Below are 19,361 nucleotides of genomic sequence, written 5' to 3' on the forward strand. Positions count from 1 at the left end.
CCTGCTTCTTAAGCATCATTCATTTCTGAAGAAATGCGAAATCGAACAGGCATACCCACAACTTCGAACATTTCCACTATTTCTGGGTCAGTGGATCTGTTTCAACTACTTCAAATAAAGAATGTCAAGTCCGTATTCCGTCCGTTCTCCCATTGATGCTACGCAATCAATGGAAACTAAAGTCCTTGTCCTCCCAACCATCGCAGAAAATCTGCCCTCCTTCACCGCACAAACAGATATTCGATCAAATTTGCCAAATCTACGTTTGGCCCACCCCGATCCCTTCTCATCCCGTCCTGTCGATATATTTCTTGGTGCAGATCTTTACCCGAAGATCATGCTACAGGGTATACGGTCCAACGTACTAGGCTCGCTAATAGCCCAGAGTACAGTTTTCGGTTGGATCATTACTGGTCCAATGCCCACTTCCTATTTACGTCTATCTATTTAGGGATATATACCTGGGGGACTTTGAGCAAATTATGCTTAATTTTATCCATACGGATGATATTGTGTGTAAAGGTGTCGATGGTAACTACAATAATTGTGCTAGGTCAGTTTCCTCACGGAAAACTTAAAGATTACATCGCCTACCCTTTTTCCTATATACATGCTACGCAAATGTAGATTCTACGATCTACATTCCGGGACTTCGTCCCAGTTGGCTAGTGTTACTTTTTTAATACAAAGTTAAACGCTTTACGAGCAAGATTCTACTATACAGTCCACCACTCTCCCAGAGTCATACATTTAAAATTATACTTCCGTTCACTACGGGTTTACGACCTCCTATATTTATTCGAAATTCCATAATCTTCTGCAGGCATATTTGTGAAATCAAATATAATACACTGATTTATTGTGGGAAATACTTCCACATCGCGGAAATAACGTCGAATAGTAGAGGTGCACCCGGGATTTTCATACGGAAAACGGTACTTTATAAAAGTTGTTGCACAAATAATTATCATAGTCCATATCTCGAGTCGTCTTTTGCCACATCTTTACTTTTTCGCGTAATGAAAAATGACCATTGATGGTCGCGATAGAGTCGCGTATTTTGGGACTATGATAATTACAAAACGACCTACGGTTTTTACTGGTCATTCTGGCCATACATTCATTAATAATAATCCTCATCGTTTCGGTATCACATCTCTCTATTTTCACAGAAGATGGAAAATTTAGGTACGAAGACTGCGGTACGATATTGAAGACGACGTCCTCATGTTCGATGAGGAAAGGGACTTCAACCTCACAGGTGTCCCCATCGCCAACGACTCCATGCCCTTCGGGATCTTATGAAGCTGCTTCTCCATAGGAGGAAAAATAATTTAAAGTCCGTCTTCGACGGTCCCTGAAGTTCCTTCAGGAGAGACGATGGTGTCGCCACCTCTTTCGACTCACTGTCGAAAGAACGTCGTCGACGGTCCCTGAAGTTCCTTCAGGAAACCGTTGGTGTCGCCACCTATTTCGGCACACTGTCGAAAGAACCAAGGTTCGAAAAGAGCATGCATAATGTTGTTCCAACAAAATCAACCTCTAAACGTCCGTCCGTTAACTCATCATTGCCTTCGGCTCCAAATTCCTGCGACGTTACGCAAATGCTCTCAGCGAGAGTCATTGGTTTGGGACATATCGTTGCTCCTTCGGAGTCCACGTCCGTGCGGCTTAAAGAATATCATGCTGGCTTGTAACTTGCCGATTATCGGTTCAACGAAGCTGCGACGGTCAGCATGATACTAGGCCCAGAGGTTCAAAACAAGAATAAAGCCACAAAAATTATTCTAGCCCTGTTTTCCATGTAGCATTTCATAATCAAGCGATGGGCAATCTTCAATTGCCTAGCCGCAAGACTCGGCGAGTCTTTTGATTATAAAAAAGATAACGGATCAGATCTTGACGAGACATTGCACGACTTTAGCCATCAAATGTTTTTTGAAAAAAAGTATAAAAAAAGAGAAAAAGAAAAAAATAACAAACGAAACATAACCTACATATATAGAATTTCCAGATTAAATGAAACCTTTTACAAATTAAATGAAACCTTTTCCAAATTAAATGAAACCTTTTCCAAATTAAATGAAACCTTTTCCAAATTAAATGAAACCTTTTCCAAATTAAATGAAACCTTTTCCAATTGAAATGAAACCTTTTCAATTGAAATGAAACCTTTTACAAATATAATGAACCCTTTTCCAATTGAAATGAAACCTTTTACAAATAGAATGAAACTTTTTCCAAATTAAATGAAACCTTTATTCATATCCAAGGAAATGTAATATTTCCAGTAATTTTAAATCAATATTTGAAAATTAAATCAAAGAATATTAACAACTATAGTTGTATGGCTATGTAATTAACATAAATATTCTTTAATTCGGTGTGATTTTATTTTATATCTGTACTAAATAAAAAAAATAGTAATACAAACTGGGGTATTTCTTGACATTTATTGACAAGGTACCTGCTTATCTTCATGAAGAGGTTCCCGACGTGCATGTCCATAACGTAGTTAGAATTATCTTGCCGAGTAAATTGTTGAATACTTTGCTCGATTACATCAACAATCTTATGTTCCATTGAAACGTCACACAGCTCAGCTCTTGTACATAATTTCATTTTTAAAAATGCTTTTTCGATTGGATTTACCATTGGAGAATAAGGCGGTAAGAATTTAAGGTTGCATCTTTTGGATTCGATCAAATTTTTTATGTCATGTCGCTTGTGTATTTAAGCGTTATCCATTATCAAGAACGAATTTTCCAACTCTGGATGGATTTCCTCCAAAAGACCTTCTATAAATAATTTAAATCTGTCTGCATTGACACTGGAATTAGAAATGATTGTGTGATTGAGGTATCCCCAATATTCATTGATCGTTGTTGGGGTATCCATTTTGTAAAGCCTTGAGCATATTTCTGTCTCAAGCCTAATGTTCTGGAGTCATTCATTCGTTCTATTTCACTAGAGGTCATCTTCAACGTAATTTTTAATTTCCGTTATCCATTTTCTATGCAGCTTGTGGAAATATTTATATCATTTTCTCTCAACAGTTTAGTTTTTATGGCTTTGAGGGTAATTCCAGGTTGACTTTCTATATAGAACTCGATCAGACTTAAAACTTGTGTGTCAAATTGTTCTACACTCTTCATACAATTTACATAATAAAAATTTCATGTCTGTTATTATTTTGTTATACTGACCCAATTTGTTTCGGGGTCTTGTAGATGTAGCTTCGGTAGGTTCTGGAGCATTTCCATTTGGAATACTTGGTGAGGTTATAGATTCTTCTTGAGATTGCCAATTATCAGAGGTTTCCGAGCTAAAATCAGGTTAGCTCATAATTATTTCATTGTGTATGGCTACCTAAACAAAACACTACTAAATGAATGACTACAGAACATTAGGCTTGAGACAAAAATATGCTCAAGACTTTACAAAATGGATACCCCAACAACGATCAATGAATATTGGGGATACCCCAATCACACAATCATTTCTAATTCCAGTGTCAATGCAGACAGATTTAAATTATTTATAGAAAGTTTTTTTGAGGAAATCAATCCAGAGTTGAAAAATTCGTTCTTGATAATGGATAACGCTCAAATACACAAGCGACATGACCTAAAAAATTTTATCAAATCCAAAAGATGCAACCTTAAATTCTTACCGCCTTATTCTCCAATGGTAAATCCAATCGAAAAATCATTTTTAAAAATAAAATTATGTACAAGAGCTGAGCTGTGTGAAGTTTCAATGGAACATAACATTGTTGATGTAATCGAGCAAAGTATTTAACAGTTTACTCGGCAAGATAATTCTAACTACGTTATGGACATGCACGTCGGGAACCTCTTCATTATGATAAGCAGTTACCTTGTCAATAATTGTCAAGAAATACCCCAGTTTGTATTTTTTTTTTAGTTTTATTTAGTAAAGATATAAAATAAAATCACACCGAATTAAAGAATATTTATGTTAATTACATAGCCATACAGCTATAGCTGTTAATATTCTTTGATTTAATTTTCAAATATTGATTTAAAATTACTGGAAATATTACATTCTTGGATAAGAATAAAGGATCATTTAATTTGTAAAAGGTTTCATTTCAATTGAAAAAGGTTTCATTTAATTTGGAAAATGTTTCATTTCAATTGGAAAAGGTTTCATTTAATTTGGAAAAGGTTTCATTTAATTTGGAAAAGATTTCATTTAATTTGTAAAAGGTTTCATTTAATCTGGAAATGCTATATTCACTTTGCAACATAGCAAGATGTTGCAACGCGGGCGGCATTGTTTGATTTGAGATATAATTTCATTTGAATTAAAGTAAATTCTAATCCATCGTTATATCTTGTTCACTACCATTATATACGTCATTGAGTATTTCGTACTAAAGACAAAAGGTAGTAGCAAAATATAACGAGTAGCTATGTCAAAGCGCCGCTTTGTGACATCTTAGCAGTAGAGGTTTTATGGGAGTTTAACGAATATCGCATCAAATTACATAGCAAAGACACCAATCATTCGTGGTGAAGTGTAGATGTCTCCCTGTGTGTATCGTAGACACAAACCATTCGTGGTGAATTGCAGATGTTACCCTGTGTATTTGACCAAAATAGTGGTGAATTAGATCGTTGTCAGTAGATGGCCTGTCGTGTATGTAGCATAGACATAAACTTTTTGATGGTGAGTTGTATGTGCAACCCTGATCTATGTCGTGTTTGTAGCATAGACCCAATCCTTTTGGAGGTGAGTTGTATGTGCAACACTGTGATCTGTCGTGTTTGTAGCATAGACACAATCCTTTTGGTGGTGAGTTGTATGTGTCACCCTGTGATCTTTAAAGTATAGATGTCGCTTTGAAAGATTGGGTGATTCAAAACCTTTTGGTTCTTTAATCCTTTTGGTGGTGAGTTGTATGTGTCTCCCTGTGATCTTTAAGGTATAGATGTCGCTTTGAAATATTGGGTGATTCAAAACCTTTTGGTTATTTTATTTAAATTGTGGTTTGGTGAATTATTGATGCTGCCCTGTAGATTCGATAAAAGACTTGTTTTTTTAATTTTATTTAATCTGGTTAGCTTTAAAGCAAACTCCTAAAAGTATGCTATGGAAGGGAAACAATTTCGAAATGGAGGTATATGTTTAAGTTTATTGCCCATTGTGACGAAATGAATTAATATTTTGCCCTTTTCTAAAATTATAGATGTCGCTTTGGATTAGAAGCCGTTTGGTTCTTTTATTTAAATTGGAAAGACTGAAAGCGCCAATTGTGTCTCTTATTCTAAATTAGTCAGCTTGTTTAATCGCGATCAGTCTGGTGGATTTTTGTTTTTCTATTTAGGGTTCTTTTTCTTAAGTCCGCAAAATGATTTTTATAAACAATTAACGAATTTGCGATAAGTTGGTATGTGAGAATATCAATTCTCTTTTGTTCGTCAGCATGTTCAACATTCTTTTCTTTGTTGCAAACATTTTACATAGGTCAGCAAAATTATTTTATATAAACATTTAAAGAATTCATGATTATTTGATATGTGAGAAAATAAAGTCCCTTTTGTCCGTCGTCATGTTTAATCATGTTGTATTGTATTCGCATTGGTCAATAATATTCGCTTATATCAGCAAAATGTATCCTAAGAAACCCATGCTGTTTTTTGAAAGTTTTGAAAAATCCATTCAGTCGTATAGAAACAGCGTTGCGCAGTCGACATGGAGAATTCATTGAAAAACCTTCCTGAATGGAATGATCCTGAGATCGATGGCTATTTACTCAGCATTCCGATGGAAGAGGATGTCATAATTATAAGCAGTGGAGAATCCAATTCGTCCAGGGAAGAGGATGTTTTCATTATCAGTAGCGGAGAGACCACTTCTGGCTACTATACGTCTGGAAGAGATGACGACGATGTAATTGTAGTTAGCAGTGGAGAATCCATAATAAATAATGGATCACCCTATTGGGACCCTTACAATAATTCTAGTTTTATAGTTTGATGAGATGTAATTTCACCATTCCATAAGAAACAATAAAAAAACCTTTACAAAAAATGGTGTTTTGTTTTATATATAAAGACATAATTTTCAAATTCCACTTCACAGTGTACAAGAACAGTTTTATAAAGAAGGATGGAATTTTCAAACATGAACAGGGAAGATCTACGTTTAAAGACTTTTAATTCATGGCCATTGACATATCAAGATCCAAAACAATTGGCAGCAATTGGATTTTTTTATACGGGCAGAGGAGACATTACTGAATGCTATTTCTGTGGGGTTAAAATAAATCATTGGGAACGAAATGATTGTCCAGTTTCGGAACACTTACAATGGTCATCCTCTTGTCCATTAATGAGAAGACGCCTTACAAAAAATGTTCCTATTAATAATAAATACTTGGATAAATTGCTTCCTGATTTCGGTGTGGATGTATGTGGTATTAAAGCAGTGAATAAGTTTTCGCCATTATTTTTCATTGTATTTGCAATAATTACAATCAACTCTATCAATAAATGTTTTAAATAATATAAAAAGTTGTTTTTTTTTCAATTTTCTTTATTGAGTTCGTCATATATTATTTCGGCGATATCATTCCAGTTTTTTTCAATGAATATCAATAATTTAAATACATTATTTACAGCACACTTAAATTTTATGGTAGGATGTATTGGACAATTAGTATAATAATTTTGACATGCTTTAAGATTAACTTTATTTTCCATATTAATAATCGTAGTATTGAGGTACTACTGCAAAAATACTTTTTTCTCTCGCCCAATAACAAAAATATATTTTTAGTTGTTTAACGGTGTAAGAATATCCTCTACATCATTATAGTCGAAATTTCCGTCCATCCAATTTAAATCATTAACAAATTTCTTCAAATTTCTGCACGCCTGTGATGTAAGTTCCTTTGAATTAAATGGTGGTCGAAGCAAGAAATGAGTTGGAACAACAGAATATCCACACATGAATGAAAGTTCTTTTATGAAAATACTCTTATAGTTTCCATGACAATATTGGAAATCAACCAATGCAATGTCCGATCTGTCGATTTCATCCATCTTCTTGGAGGAGTGAAGTATAACTGGACTAATATTCAATTAAAATTGTTTATTTATTTTCGTAGGTTTTATATTCATTAAGAATTTTAAACAAAGGTGTCCACAATTGTATGTATCATATTTTTGATCTCTGTCGTAATTATATGTTATATTGGTTCCCAAGTAGTATAGTACTTCCAACGGAGGTTGAAGATTGCCAAAACTATCGTAATACTCAATGTTATTATTATTTTTATAATATGCCACCCAATGTGTCCCAGATCCACTTGCGTTATCTAAGTTTATAATGCCACATTCCACTCTATATGGTTTTTTAGGTAACTTATCACGCATGTAAACACCTCTAAAGTGAGGTATATATTTTTTCCCAAATATACTTAGGTTTACATCCGTTAGTGGACCTTTGGGCAGCTGGTTTATAAGTTTTTTTGGAGTATCATCAACATAAATACCATAACCCTTTTTGTATGGTTTAAGGTAGAGTCCTTTACCCATTGCTATCGCTTCTACGGTTTTATTATGTCTGATTTGTTCGTCCAATTCCTTTTTGGCGTTTTTTGCTTTTAAAACAGCGTTGGTAATTGCTGCACTTCCTGATGCCAAGGCACCCATAGCTCCAAGACCAGTTAAGATTGGTATAAGTGGAAGAAAACCTCCAGTTTTTGGAATTCTAATTACTCTTGGTATTATCACTTTTGACTTCTTACCCTGGAAATTCTTTTGGATTTCTTTTTTTGCGATTTTTATAGCGGAATCAATGTTGTTGGGTTTAATACGTTTAAGTGTAGATGTTGCGCTTTTAATAGCATTTTTAAAAATCTGATTTCCAGTTACTTTTTTGGAATTTTTATTAACCAAACCCATTCCAAACTTTGTCTTAGCCTTCATTGCGTTCGTTACCAGGTATGCGTTTATTTTTTCTCCAATGCTACTATCTTTGGCTTTCACTCGTTCCCAAGCCCGTTCTGTTAGTTGACGATCTGCAGTATGGCGTTTATCAATATCTTCGTTTTGTGAATAGGCAATATCATGTATTCTACAGGCCGCATCTAAGGGATTGACACCTTTATCTCCTCTTTGCAATCGTTGTCTTAGTTTTGTACCGGGTCCACAAAATTGATAACCTGGTAGATGAAGTTCTACTGGCAAAGAGTTTATCAACTTATTAACAAGTCCTCCTCCTTCAACGGTTTTCTTTCTAATAACTCTCTTAGAGTTATATACAATCATTTTTATACTTTTACTAATCACTAAAAACGGAATAAACAAAACAAGAAGAAAGGTTTACATTAAATAGCCTGGTTCTTTTAAATTGATCTTTAGTTGAAAATATGCGATTAATTGAACAACAATCTAAAATAGCTGTACGAAATGCGGACTTTATACAAAGTAAAACCTCCAGACATAGCTCTTTATTACCCCATACTATACGAGCATTAATAGTGGGTCCGTCAAATTGTGGAAAGACGAATGTGATGCTTAGCTTGATAGAGAGCCCCAATGGATTAAAATTTCAAAATATTTACATTTATTCAAAATCTCTATATCAACCTAAATATCAATACCTAACGAAATTAATATCCTCTGTCAAAGGTATGGGATTGTATACATTTAATAATAATGATGATGTTATACCGCCAGAAGAAGTAAAACCAAACTCAATAATTATATTTGATGACGTTGCTTGCGATAAACAAAACAATATTAAGATATACTTCAGTATGGGACGACATAAAAATGTAGATTCTTTTTATTTATGCCAAACATATACACGCATCCCTAAACATTTGCTACGTGACAACGCTAATATGATAATTATGTTCAAACAAGATGATTTGAATTTAAAGCACATATATAATGATCATGTTGGATGTGATATGAGTTTTGAACATTTTAAAACAATTTGTCATGAATGCTGGAGAGAAAAATATGGATTTCTCGTAATTAGCAAAGATGATGAAATTCAATCTGGAAGATACCGAAAAGGCTTTCATACATTCATTCAACCCTAAAAGTATTGATAATTATACTATTTATAAGATGTATAAAATGGGTTAAATGTATTAGTACAACTCTAACCATGGAGGAAGAAATGTTAAAAAGGCTTGTCCAATCCAGAAATATATTGAAAAGAAAATTTCAAAGCATTAAAATGGGGGACGAAGCGAAGACTAACGAATTAAAAAATACATTTAAACCCATAACAGAGCCTATACAAAAACTGTTAAATTTGACGAACGCAAATACTTCAAAAATCATAGCACCTAAGAAAGAAAAAATAGATTCTTTTATTACAAGTACCCCCACAAAAAAGTATAAATCTGAGATTAAGCTACAACCAACTACTGATAAAGACTACGACAATGATTATCATGACACAAAAGATGACACATTTTATTCTGAAAATAATGATGAAGATACTATTAACCTTTCTCTCTTGAATAAAAACAAGAAACTGGATAATGTATATGGACCACATAAAGATGTTAATGGAGATTGGAAATTTGGTGATAAACCATTAAAAATCAATAAAGAAAAAATAATAATTGGAAATCAACATTGGGCATTTACGCCTGGATTATTTGAATTACTATTTTATCAAAAACCCACAAACTATGATTCATCTGAACTTGACATATATAAAAAAATATTGATGGACTCAAACGCATATAAAATAAACTATAAAAGCAATGAACGAATTAAATCCAACAAGGGTTACAAATATAAGCGAATAATAAAAGAGTTAATAGATGATACACACAGTGGAAAAGGCTTAATGAAAGTAAATCTTGCTAAACCAAACTATATATACTGGGACGATCCCAACGAACTGGTAGAACGATTAAAGCTGTTGATAGCATCACAACAAGCTGGGAACAATAATCACACCAATGAAATTGTTTCCATTATAGAAGAACTGCGAGAGGGAAACATAATCTACTAAATAATAAATAAAAAATAAATGTCAATGACAGTCGATAAATTTGGTCATTATTATAATCAAAAGTATATTTCATTGACACTAAAAGAACATGTTTCAAGATTTCTTGGAATCAATACTGATGAAAATAACAACCTTGACATACAAAATAAGAAAATTAGGAATGTTGGGGCTCCAGCGGAAGGAGCAGACGCGGTCAACCAAGCATACGTACATTCGCAAATCAAGCACATACAAGAAATATTGAAACAAAACATTGATCAAGAATGTGCTCATCTAAGACAGGAAATATCACAGTTGAAGAAAACGCAGAACGAACTATTTAAAATATTATCTCAATATCCCTTTAAATCACCAACTCTAATATACCACACCGAATAAAATCATGGAAAAGCGAGAATTAGTAAATGAACTTCACTCTCAAGCAAGAAAAAAATTTAAGAGGCGAAGGGTGGTTATGCATGGTATAGATGATCTTTGGCAAGCGGATTTAGTTGAAATGGGAAATTATTCTAAAGCAAACAAGGGATATAGATATATGCTTACGGTTATCGATACATTTTCGAAATATGCATGGGGAGAAGCACTTAAATCAAAAACTGCATCAGATGTTTGTGAAGCTTTCGAGAGAATTTTAAGAGCTGGAAGAATACCAAAAAATTTACAAAGCGATGATGGAAAAGAATTTTTCAACAAAGATTTCGCCAAACTAATGCGAACATATTCAATAAATCATTATTCTACATATAGTGTATTGAAAGCATCAATTGTTGAACGATTCAATAGAACATTAAAGGGAATGATGTGGAAGGAGTTTAGTTATAATGGGAACTACCAGTGGATTAATGTTTATAAAAATTTGATAAAGCAATATAATGAAACAACACATCGAACTATAAAAATGGCACCTGTTCAAGTTAACACATCGAATGCTAGAACATTGCTGAAAACTGTTTATAATCATATAAAAGTATTTAAACCACAAAACATAAATGTGGGCGATAATGTTCGCATAAGCAAATACAAACATCACTTTGAAAAGGGGTATACTCCAAACTGGACTACTGAAATATTTAAAATAAGATCAATAAGAATAACAAACCCAACAACTTATTTACTAGATGATTATCAAGGAAATCCCATACAGGGATGTTTCTACAGAGAAGAACTTTTACCTACAAAGTATCCAAATAACTATTTAGTCGAGAAAATTTTAAAAACAAAGGGTAACAAAATCTTTGTAAAATGGTTAGGTTTCTCAAACCAACATAATTCCTGGATAGATAAGAATAATTTACTGTAGTGTTACTTAATTTTTATATATGTATTTAATTTCATGTATTTCACATTTATTTGAATAAATAAATAAAAAAGTATATATATATAAAAGCTTTTCTATATTCATACTTATTTGAACGAGGAATCTTATAATGTCAAGAACATTTACGTTGACCGGTAAAACTTCAGTTTTACGCGCAGACTATTCACCGCCTATTGATCTAGGAGAAGTTGATTATGAATGTGGTTTGATTGATTTTCAGTCATACAATTCAATACCCAATGTGGATAACGATAACAACCTCTTTCATATTGGAGAAAACATAATAAAAATACCTATAGGATCCTATGAACTACAAGATATTGCAAACTACTTGGAGAAAGAGTACAAGGCTTTGCATATAAACAGGTTTATTGAAATTAAAGCAAACAATAATACTCTACAAATAGAAATAATATCATCACACGATTACATTTACTTCGATAAGAGCAAATCCATAGCAAAGTTGTTTGGTTTCACGGACAAAATTTTGGAGCCTGGAAAAAAACACATTTCAAATCTTCCAGTAAACATTTTAAAGGTCAATGCAATACAAATTCATTGTAACATTGTAACTGGTACATTTATGAATGACTCTCCCGCACATATTCTGCATGAGTTTTCTTTGGATGTTCCGCCCGGATATAAATTGGTTGAGAGACCAATGAATCTTATTTATTTGCCAGTGAACGTCAAGGAAGTTGGTCGTCTTGAGATACTAATACTAGATCAAGAAGGTCGTTTAATAAACTTTAGAGGAGAAGAAATCACACTAAGAATACATTTAAGGGCAAGACAGTCATGATTATCTACAATAATAATAATAAATACAAACAGAATCCATTGTCTAAAAGCATTCAACATCAAGTTGTCAAACCTGCAAGACCTCCTTTAAGCAAAGAAAATAAAGAATTTTTAAAATTACTTAAACTAAAGATCAAATTAAATGTCTGAAATACTTGATATTAATGATCATCCATTCTCAGATGAAAATATTGTAAAGAGAGACTACCATAGCTATGTTCCTTATATACATTCGTTTAAGAATAATGATGAAATACGGATAAGTGTACAAAATCAAGATTTGTATATTTTACCGTCCGAAAGCTATTTATACATTGAAGGAAATTTAAGAACAACAAATGGACAAATTCCCACCAACGCTAGACTAAGGAATAATTGTGTGGCATACATGTTTGATGAGATTCGATATGAATTAAATGGAATTGAAATTGATCGCACGCGATACCTTGGAACAACTACAACAATTAAGAATTGGATTTCTTTACATTCATCGGAAAAAAATATAATGAGCAAAGCAGGGTGGAATATAGATAGTGATATAACAGCGACATCGTTTAACTTTTGTATACCATTGAATCGTTTGCTGGGATTTGCAGAAGACTTTAATAAAGTCATTTGTAATAGCAAACATGACTTGATTCTTCTGCGCAGTGCCAATGATGCAAATGTATGTTATTCAACTGACTCATCTGAAGATATAAGCCTAACAATTACGAATATTGTGTGGAAAGTGCAACACATTCATTTGTCCGATCATAGAAAAATTAGTTTTCTGAAAACAATTAGGGATGGGAAATCACTTCCAATAGCATTTCGTAGCTGGGACTGTTACTTTAATCCCACGTTTGTGGGTGGTCAGAAGCACAGCTGGAATGTAAAATTGTCGGCCAATCATGAAAGACCTCGCTACGTTGCTTTTGCATTTGAAAAGGATAAAAAACTGGTTCATTGTGATCTCCAAAACATCAAAGTACACTTGAATTCTGAAACATATCCCTACGATGATTTAAATCTGAAGTTTGGGGAGAATCGATATGCAGTACTTTATGATATGTATTCCAAGTTTCAACAAACATATTATATGAGGGAACCTCAACCACTACTGAGCTATACCAGTTTCAAGCAAAATCCAATTGCCGTAATTGATATAAGTAATCAAAACGAAGCCGTAAAGAATGGACCCATTGATTTAAAAATTCAATTTGAAACCGATATACCTATACCACAAAACACATCTGCTTATTGTTTAATTATACACGATCGGCTGGTGGAGTACATACCTTTAACTGGAATTGTCCGAAAAGTACTATAAACTACTTTTACCATTTTCATTTGAATTTGTAAACATGATAATAAAATAAAACACAGATGTATACATTTTTTAATTAAAGTTTCTTTGTTTTATTTATTTATTATTATTATTATATATTTTTTATTTTTTTTTTTCTAAAAACGTTATAAATGAATAAGTACTTACAAGTAAAAACAAATAAACATGTAACAATAAATAAAATGTGATGTTACAAGTAAATGGAATTAATTCTATGTTAATGATGTAGATGTGTTGGAAATATTGTTGCTTTCATTATTAATTCGATAATGACCCCAGGCATATGTTTCAACACCATTTTCTCTAATATACCTCTTATCATCTTGATAACTAAGACATATTTTAGTTATTTTTTCTGTAAAGATAGTATGTTTTCTCGACCTGAAACTATACATACTACTAATCAAATTCTTTTTATTATATAAGCATTCCCTGTAAGTGTCTATTGTGCACTTCTTCAAAACTGATTTCTTTACACCCTTAGATTTTTTTACTTCATCGCTCTCAACCACTTTTATAGCATACATTTTCGGACGAAGACCCACAAATTCAATCATAGCTTTTCCGGCATTCTCATCTTTCATCATCCCTATAACTTTTTTATTAACAATGGGTACATTATATTTATTATTTGGCGGGAAGTCTGAGGTATCCATTCTGGCCATAAATTCCTCGAAGGTTAAATTTTGATATAGATTCACACCCAAAAATGTCAAAATAAACGAGTCTGTATCCATATAATTTAAGAAAACCGAATCACCAAATTTGACTTTAAGAAAATCGTAGAAGTAATCATACATTATCCATTTTGAAATCTCTAATATGCAAAAGCCTAAATAGATGGGTTTATTATATGTAACTTTTACTTGGTTCATTTGTATTGCTACCATGTTCTCGTCAATTTGCGTAAGACTATGGAAATTTGGTTTTGATATTAATCTACTAGCCACATCCTTTTTTCCGTCCATGTCCCACGATTTAACTATTTTTACAATTTTTCTCTTATCTATGTTCTCCATAGTCTTTCCGTAAACAGCGTTATTCAATAGTTTAAAAAAATCTTTTTCAAAAGCATTCTTAGCTTTAGTCCTATAATCATTGTTTTTCATAATGTATTTTTCTAACCAATTGGATTGGCTGAAGGCTAATACTCTATTAACTTTTTTCAGTATTAATTTATGTTGTAAACATTGTTTTAAATTTATATAATGAATGGCGTATGATTCCTTATCTGAAAAATCTGTAATTAATTTCTTGTTTGCGGAGTACCCTAGACATTTGCTTTCAGGACAAAATGGAAGATCATTGTGTAAATCATGCAAATGTTCTGGGTACTCTATATCAACGTCAAAAATGTAGCCGGTTTTAGAATCGTCAGCTATCGCCAGTATTTCCCTTGCATCCCTAAACTTTTCAAGTTCTTCCCCTTTCAACCATCTAAAATTTCCAGTTGGAAGAGGAAAACACATTGATTTTCCATATAAATTATTTACATCATTATAAATAATAAAAGATACTGGTTTTGTTCTATCATAATTTGGGACATCCTCGTTATTGGCAATGGAATGCCGATGTGGACATTGAACTATACCTCCTCTAATTGAACCTTTAAGAAAAAGGTACTGATCAATATCTTCGAAGAGTCCCAGCAACTCCTCACTGCACAACAACATGGCATCCCAAGATAAAGATGGAGTTGTCAAATACTGACACGGATCCAATTTGTGTATATTCATACATAAATTTCGGAAACTTTCAAATATATCTGTGAGTATTAAGACGTCTGTTTTTAAATACAGTTCCATGTACTCTTGGATGGTTTTACAACCAAAATGTGTCCAAACTTCTTGTGCAATCTTGTAATCTTCCTCTGAACACTCACTATCAGTCAGATTATTGTAGAATGCCGTTCTTGGCGGTAATTGCTGTTCTGTCAACTTTCCAAATGATGTGAGGTATTCATAAGGAAAAATACCTTTTCTGGTCAATAGTTTATAATCATCATCATTGGGGTATTGGGAACGGACAGCCTTGAAAGCTTCTTGTGGAAGATTCTTTGCTAGGCTGTCCAAGCTCGCCGGCATAAACCTAAAACTGTCTAAAAAGCGTAATTCAAGAGTTCTACGTTTATTCTTATTCTTTTCTGGATTGTCGTTAGTAGTATCTGTTCTTTGTATATTCTGTTGAGAATCTGAATCATCCTTCATGGGAATTTTGAAGGACATTGATATATATTGCTCTTTATTTTGAGCAATTACAAAAATGTCTCCCTCAAACTGTGCCAACTCTTTAATAAACAAATGCGAGTCATAAGATGACAAATTATGGAAAAGTATCGGTATGAATTTAGGAACTCTGTAATGTAAGTTGCACTTGTTATGTGCGGCTCCCCTATATCTTCCCGTCAAGTGACAATGATCTCTTACTTTATCATTAGCAAGAGGAGCCTCACATATGTGACAGTTCATACTTTCGTTAAATTGCTTTAGTTCTAAGGGTGTTAAAGAAATCATTTCCTTTGTTATTACCAAAAAATTGTTATAAATAGATTTACAATCTATAATAAGGTTTTCTAAAAAGTTAATTGTTGCCTGGGGTCCCGAAAATATTTTGAATTTATTTAATTTAGTATCGAAACTGCATTGAATAAAATAACTATAGGCACACGGTATGTGTTTTTTTACCTTTTTGGTATTTCCGCCAACATCGTCCGATACGTCTTCCAGTATGCATTCGGCGTCTGCATAAATGACGAAAGCAATACGCTCCTTCTTTCCGTAGTTCTTAAACTTCAATAAAGCTTTGTCTTTCTCCGGAAGTGTACAAACAACACCTCCACAAGCTTTCTTATGACCATTATATTTGTCTTCATCTGTGAAATGTTGAAGGCAACCATTGCAAATGTGAACATGGGTTTTGTGGAGTGTCAACTGTGATCTTAAAATCCTTAAAGTGAAACAAAAGATTACAAATTATTAACGTGTGTTATACTAATATTTATATATATATATATATATATTCACCTTGACATATCTTCAATCCATATGTAATGGAATTTGTTGTCATTATACAGCAATATTAAATTTACATGGACATCTTTTTCGTTCTTTGTCAGGTAATAAGGTCCAACAACTTCATTATTTTCAAAGCCAAAAACATTTATGCTGATATCTGCATTCATTTTCTCAAAATGTTTAATCTTCTTCAATGATAACGGGAAATTTAGTCCACGGAAATCAAGCACTATCCCAGATTGAAGAGCTATCACTTCCTGTGTGATGTCTATTTTATATGATGATGTCTCACAGATATCGCCAAAAGCAGGCTCTCCTAATGCCGCCACTAAACACCATTTAAAACAATATTGATCTTTGTTTTTTATATTTAGGATACCCTTCTTTGCATGCAGTGTAGGAGGTGTTGGTATAAACATTGAACCGCGTGTTAAATTCGCTTTATTCACATTTATGTCCAGTTTGCATATTCTTAATAAAGCCCATCCTGAATCTTTTTCTTGGAATTCGGACATTTTAGTAAGAATTTCCTCAGCGTGGTCGAAAAACTCATCATTCACATCATCTCCAATTGTTAGTAATGTCATTTTAGACATATGATTAAAAATTTGATTGATTGTTTGCAATCGAGAATTTCGAGACGTGGAAGGACCATCATAGTCATTCGTTGGCTTAACATATTCACCTTGCAGTTCCATATTAAATTTAAATGTAGTTTTCTCTGCTATATTTAAATTTAATAATTTAACAATATCTTCTTTGCACTCGTTTAAGAACTCATTGGGCATAAGAATATTTCTTTTATTGTTGTATTCATATGTTATGATATTGTTTTTAAATGAACTTTTTACAATTTTAATATTTTCATTTAAAACTTCTCGGACAATACTTCGATGTTTTTCACTCCGAACATGAGAACGCATGTTTTGTACCGCGATTTTACAATCACCGCAAAATTGTGTTTGTTCTTCTATTTGATTTCCACTTAAATTATGCTCTATATTTTCTTCTTGTATATGGCCACTGTTTTTTTGGTGATATTTCAATTCATACACATTTCTGAAAAGTTTTTCACAAATTATGCAATGCCTTTTGCAGTGTTTTACGTATTCATTTTTACTTCTAAAGTAAAGACTGCAAATCGATGGTGCCATTGTAAAGGAAAAAAAGTTATTTATTAATGTTTAATTGACGAGAGATGTGCACGAATCTGTGACTTCTGGAGTACTGATACCCTCAAATTCAAAAATCCTCAAAATATCACAATATTCATTGTTTACATTAATAACAAAGTGCTAAGCTTGGCTACAAAATTCAATCATCTTCAACCACAACATCAAGAAAACTTCACCCACAACCTCCCACCTCACCCCTAAACAAAATATTCTCCACTATGCAATGGTCAACCAATAAATATCTGCAAACCACAGTCGGGAATAAAATCAAGTGTAAACAAAATGTAAGTACTCAGAGCGCATTACACATACACACTATGCTGGGCTACAAAACGGCACCCGAAACTTCAGTTGTAAAAAAATCTATATATTTATATTAAATACAAAGTATTATGTGAATTCAATCTGTTTAGAAGAATTGTTGACGATTTTATTATTTTCCTAGTACGCAAATAAAAAAACATTGAAATTTCTTCATACACAAAGTACTTTATTATTATTATATTTACTTTTAGCTTAAAAAGTAGAATAAAAGAATCTTGGTTCACTTTGTTTTAATTCTAATTTATATAAGCCACTCTCGCTCCCATCTCGTACGGGCAATTTTGCAATGGAATAGCAGCCATCAGACAACTGTTTCACATATTCATCTCCGAGGGATAGGAATCTGGATGGCAAATAGAGAATAGCGTCATCCAATTTTAACACAATTCTGTCACCATATTTAGTATGGGTTCTGAAGGCTCCACTGATATTGTAATCCCTGTTTTCTTGGCTCCTTCATACTTATAATTTTTTTATAGTTGAATGAGTTGAAGATACTGATTATATTTGACTTCTCCATGATGCAGCTTCAATTTTCAATTTTATACTGTAACATTTTACTCCAATACTATCCTATTTATATTAAAATATGACATAAACCAAGAGATCAACGCATTTAATACCATGCTATAAATATGATTTTATAAAATTTAAATTCGCTCATAATTTCTGTAAATGCATCCAACAAAAATGTTTCCGACTGATCATGATTGAAATGATGACGAACACCAATGCGAATACAATACAACATGATTAAACATGACGACGGACAAAAGGGACTTTATTTTCTCACATATCAAATAATCATGAATTCTTTAAATGTTTATATAAAATAATTTTGCTGACCTATGTAAAATGTTTGCAACAAAGAAAAGAAAAGAATGTTGAACATGCTGACGAACAAAAGAGAATTGATATTCTCACATACCAACTTATCGCAAATTCGTTAATTGTTTATAAAAATCATTTTGCGGACTTAAGAAAAAGAACCCTAAATAGAAAAACAAAAATCCACCAGACTGATCGCGATTAAACATGCTGACAAATTTAGAATAAGAGACACAATTGGCGCTTTCAGTCTATCCAATTTAAATAAAAGAACCAAACGGCTTCGAAACACCTAATCGATCAAAGCGACATCTATATTCCTATTTTAGAAAAGGGTAAAATATTAATTCATTTCGTCACAATGTGCAATAAACTTAAACATATACCTCCATTTCGAAATTGTTTCCCTTCCATAGCATACTTTTAGGAGTTTGCTTTAATGCTAACCAGATTAAATAAAATTAAAAAACAAGTCTTTTATCGAATCTACAGGGCAGCATCAATAATTCACCAAACCACAATTTAAATAAAAGAAGCAAAAGGTTTTGAATCAC

General features: G+C 32.7%; 1 protein-coding gene across 1 annotated transcript in view; it reads right to left on the reverse strand.

The window, feature by feature from the left end:
* Nucleotides 1-1,407: 1,407 nt before the first annotated feature.
* The window catches only part of LOC133336672 (calponin homology domain-containing protein DDB_G0272472-like), a gene marked incomplete at its 3' end in the record, with an annotated part of 56,462 nt that continues 38,508 nt past the window's right edge, over nt 1,408-19,361 (reverse strand). The window contains exons 6-9 of the mRNA XM_061544955.1: nt 16,151-16,412; nt 15,349-15,982; nt 7,974-8,212; nt 1,408-1,481 (exon numbers count right to left, since the gene is read on the reverse strand). Coding sequence (XP_061400939.1) covers nt 1,408-1,481; nt 7,974-8,212; nt 15,349-15,982; nt 16,151-16,412 — 1,209 coding nt within the window. The remainder of the gene's footprint in view (nt 1,482-7,973; nt 8,213-15,348; nt 15,983-16,150; nt 16,413-19,361) is intronic.

The sequence above is a fragment of the Musca vetustissima genome, unplaced genomic scaffold (assembly GCF_032173495.1).
Source record: "Musca vetustissima isolate MV318-11 ecotype Yass unplaced genomic scaffold, APGP_CSIRO_Mvet_v1 utg45504, whole genome shotgun sequence".
In the NCBI taxonomy this organism is placed as follows: Eukaryota; Metazoa; Arthropoda; class Insecta; order Diptera; family Muscidae; genus Musca; species Musca vetustissima.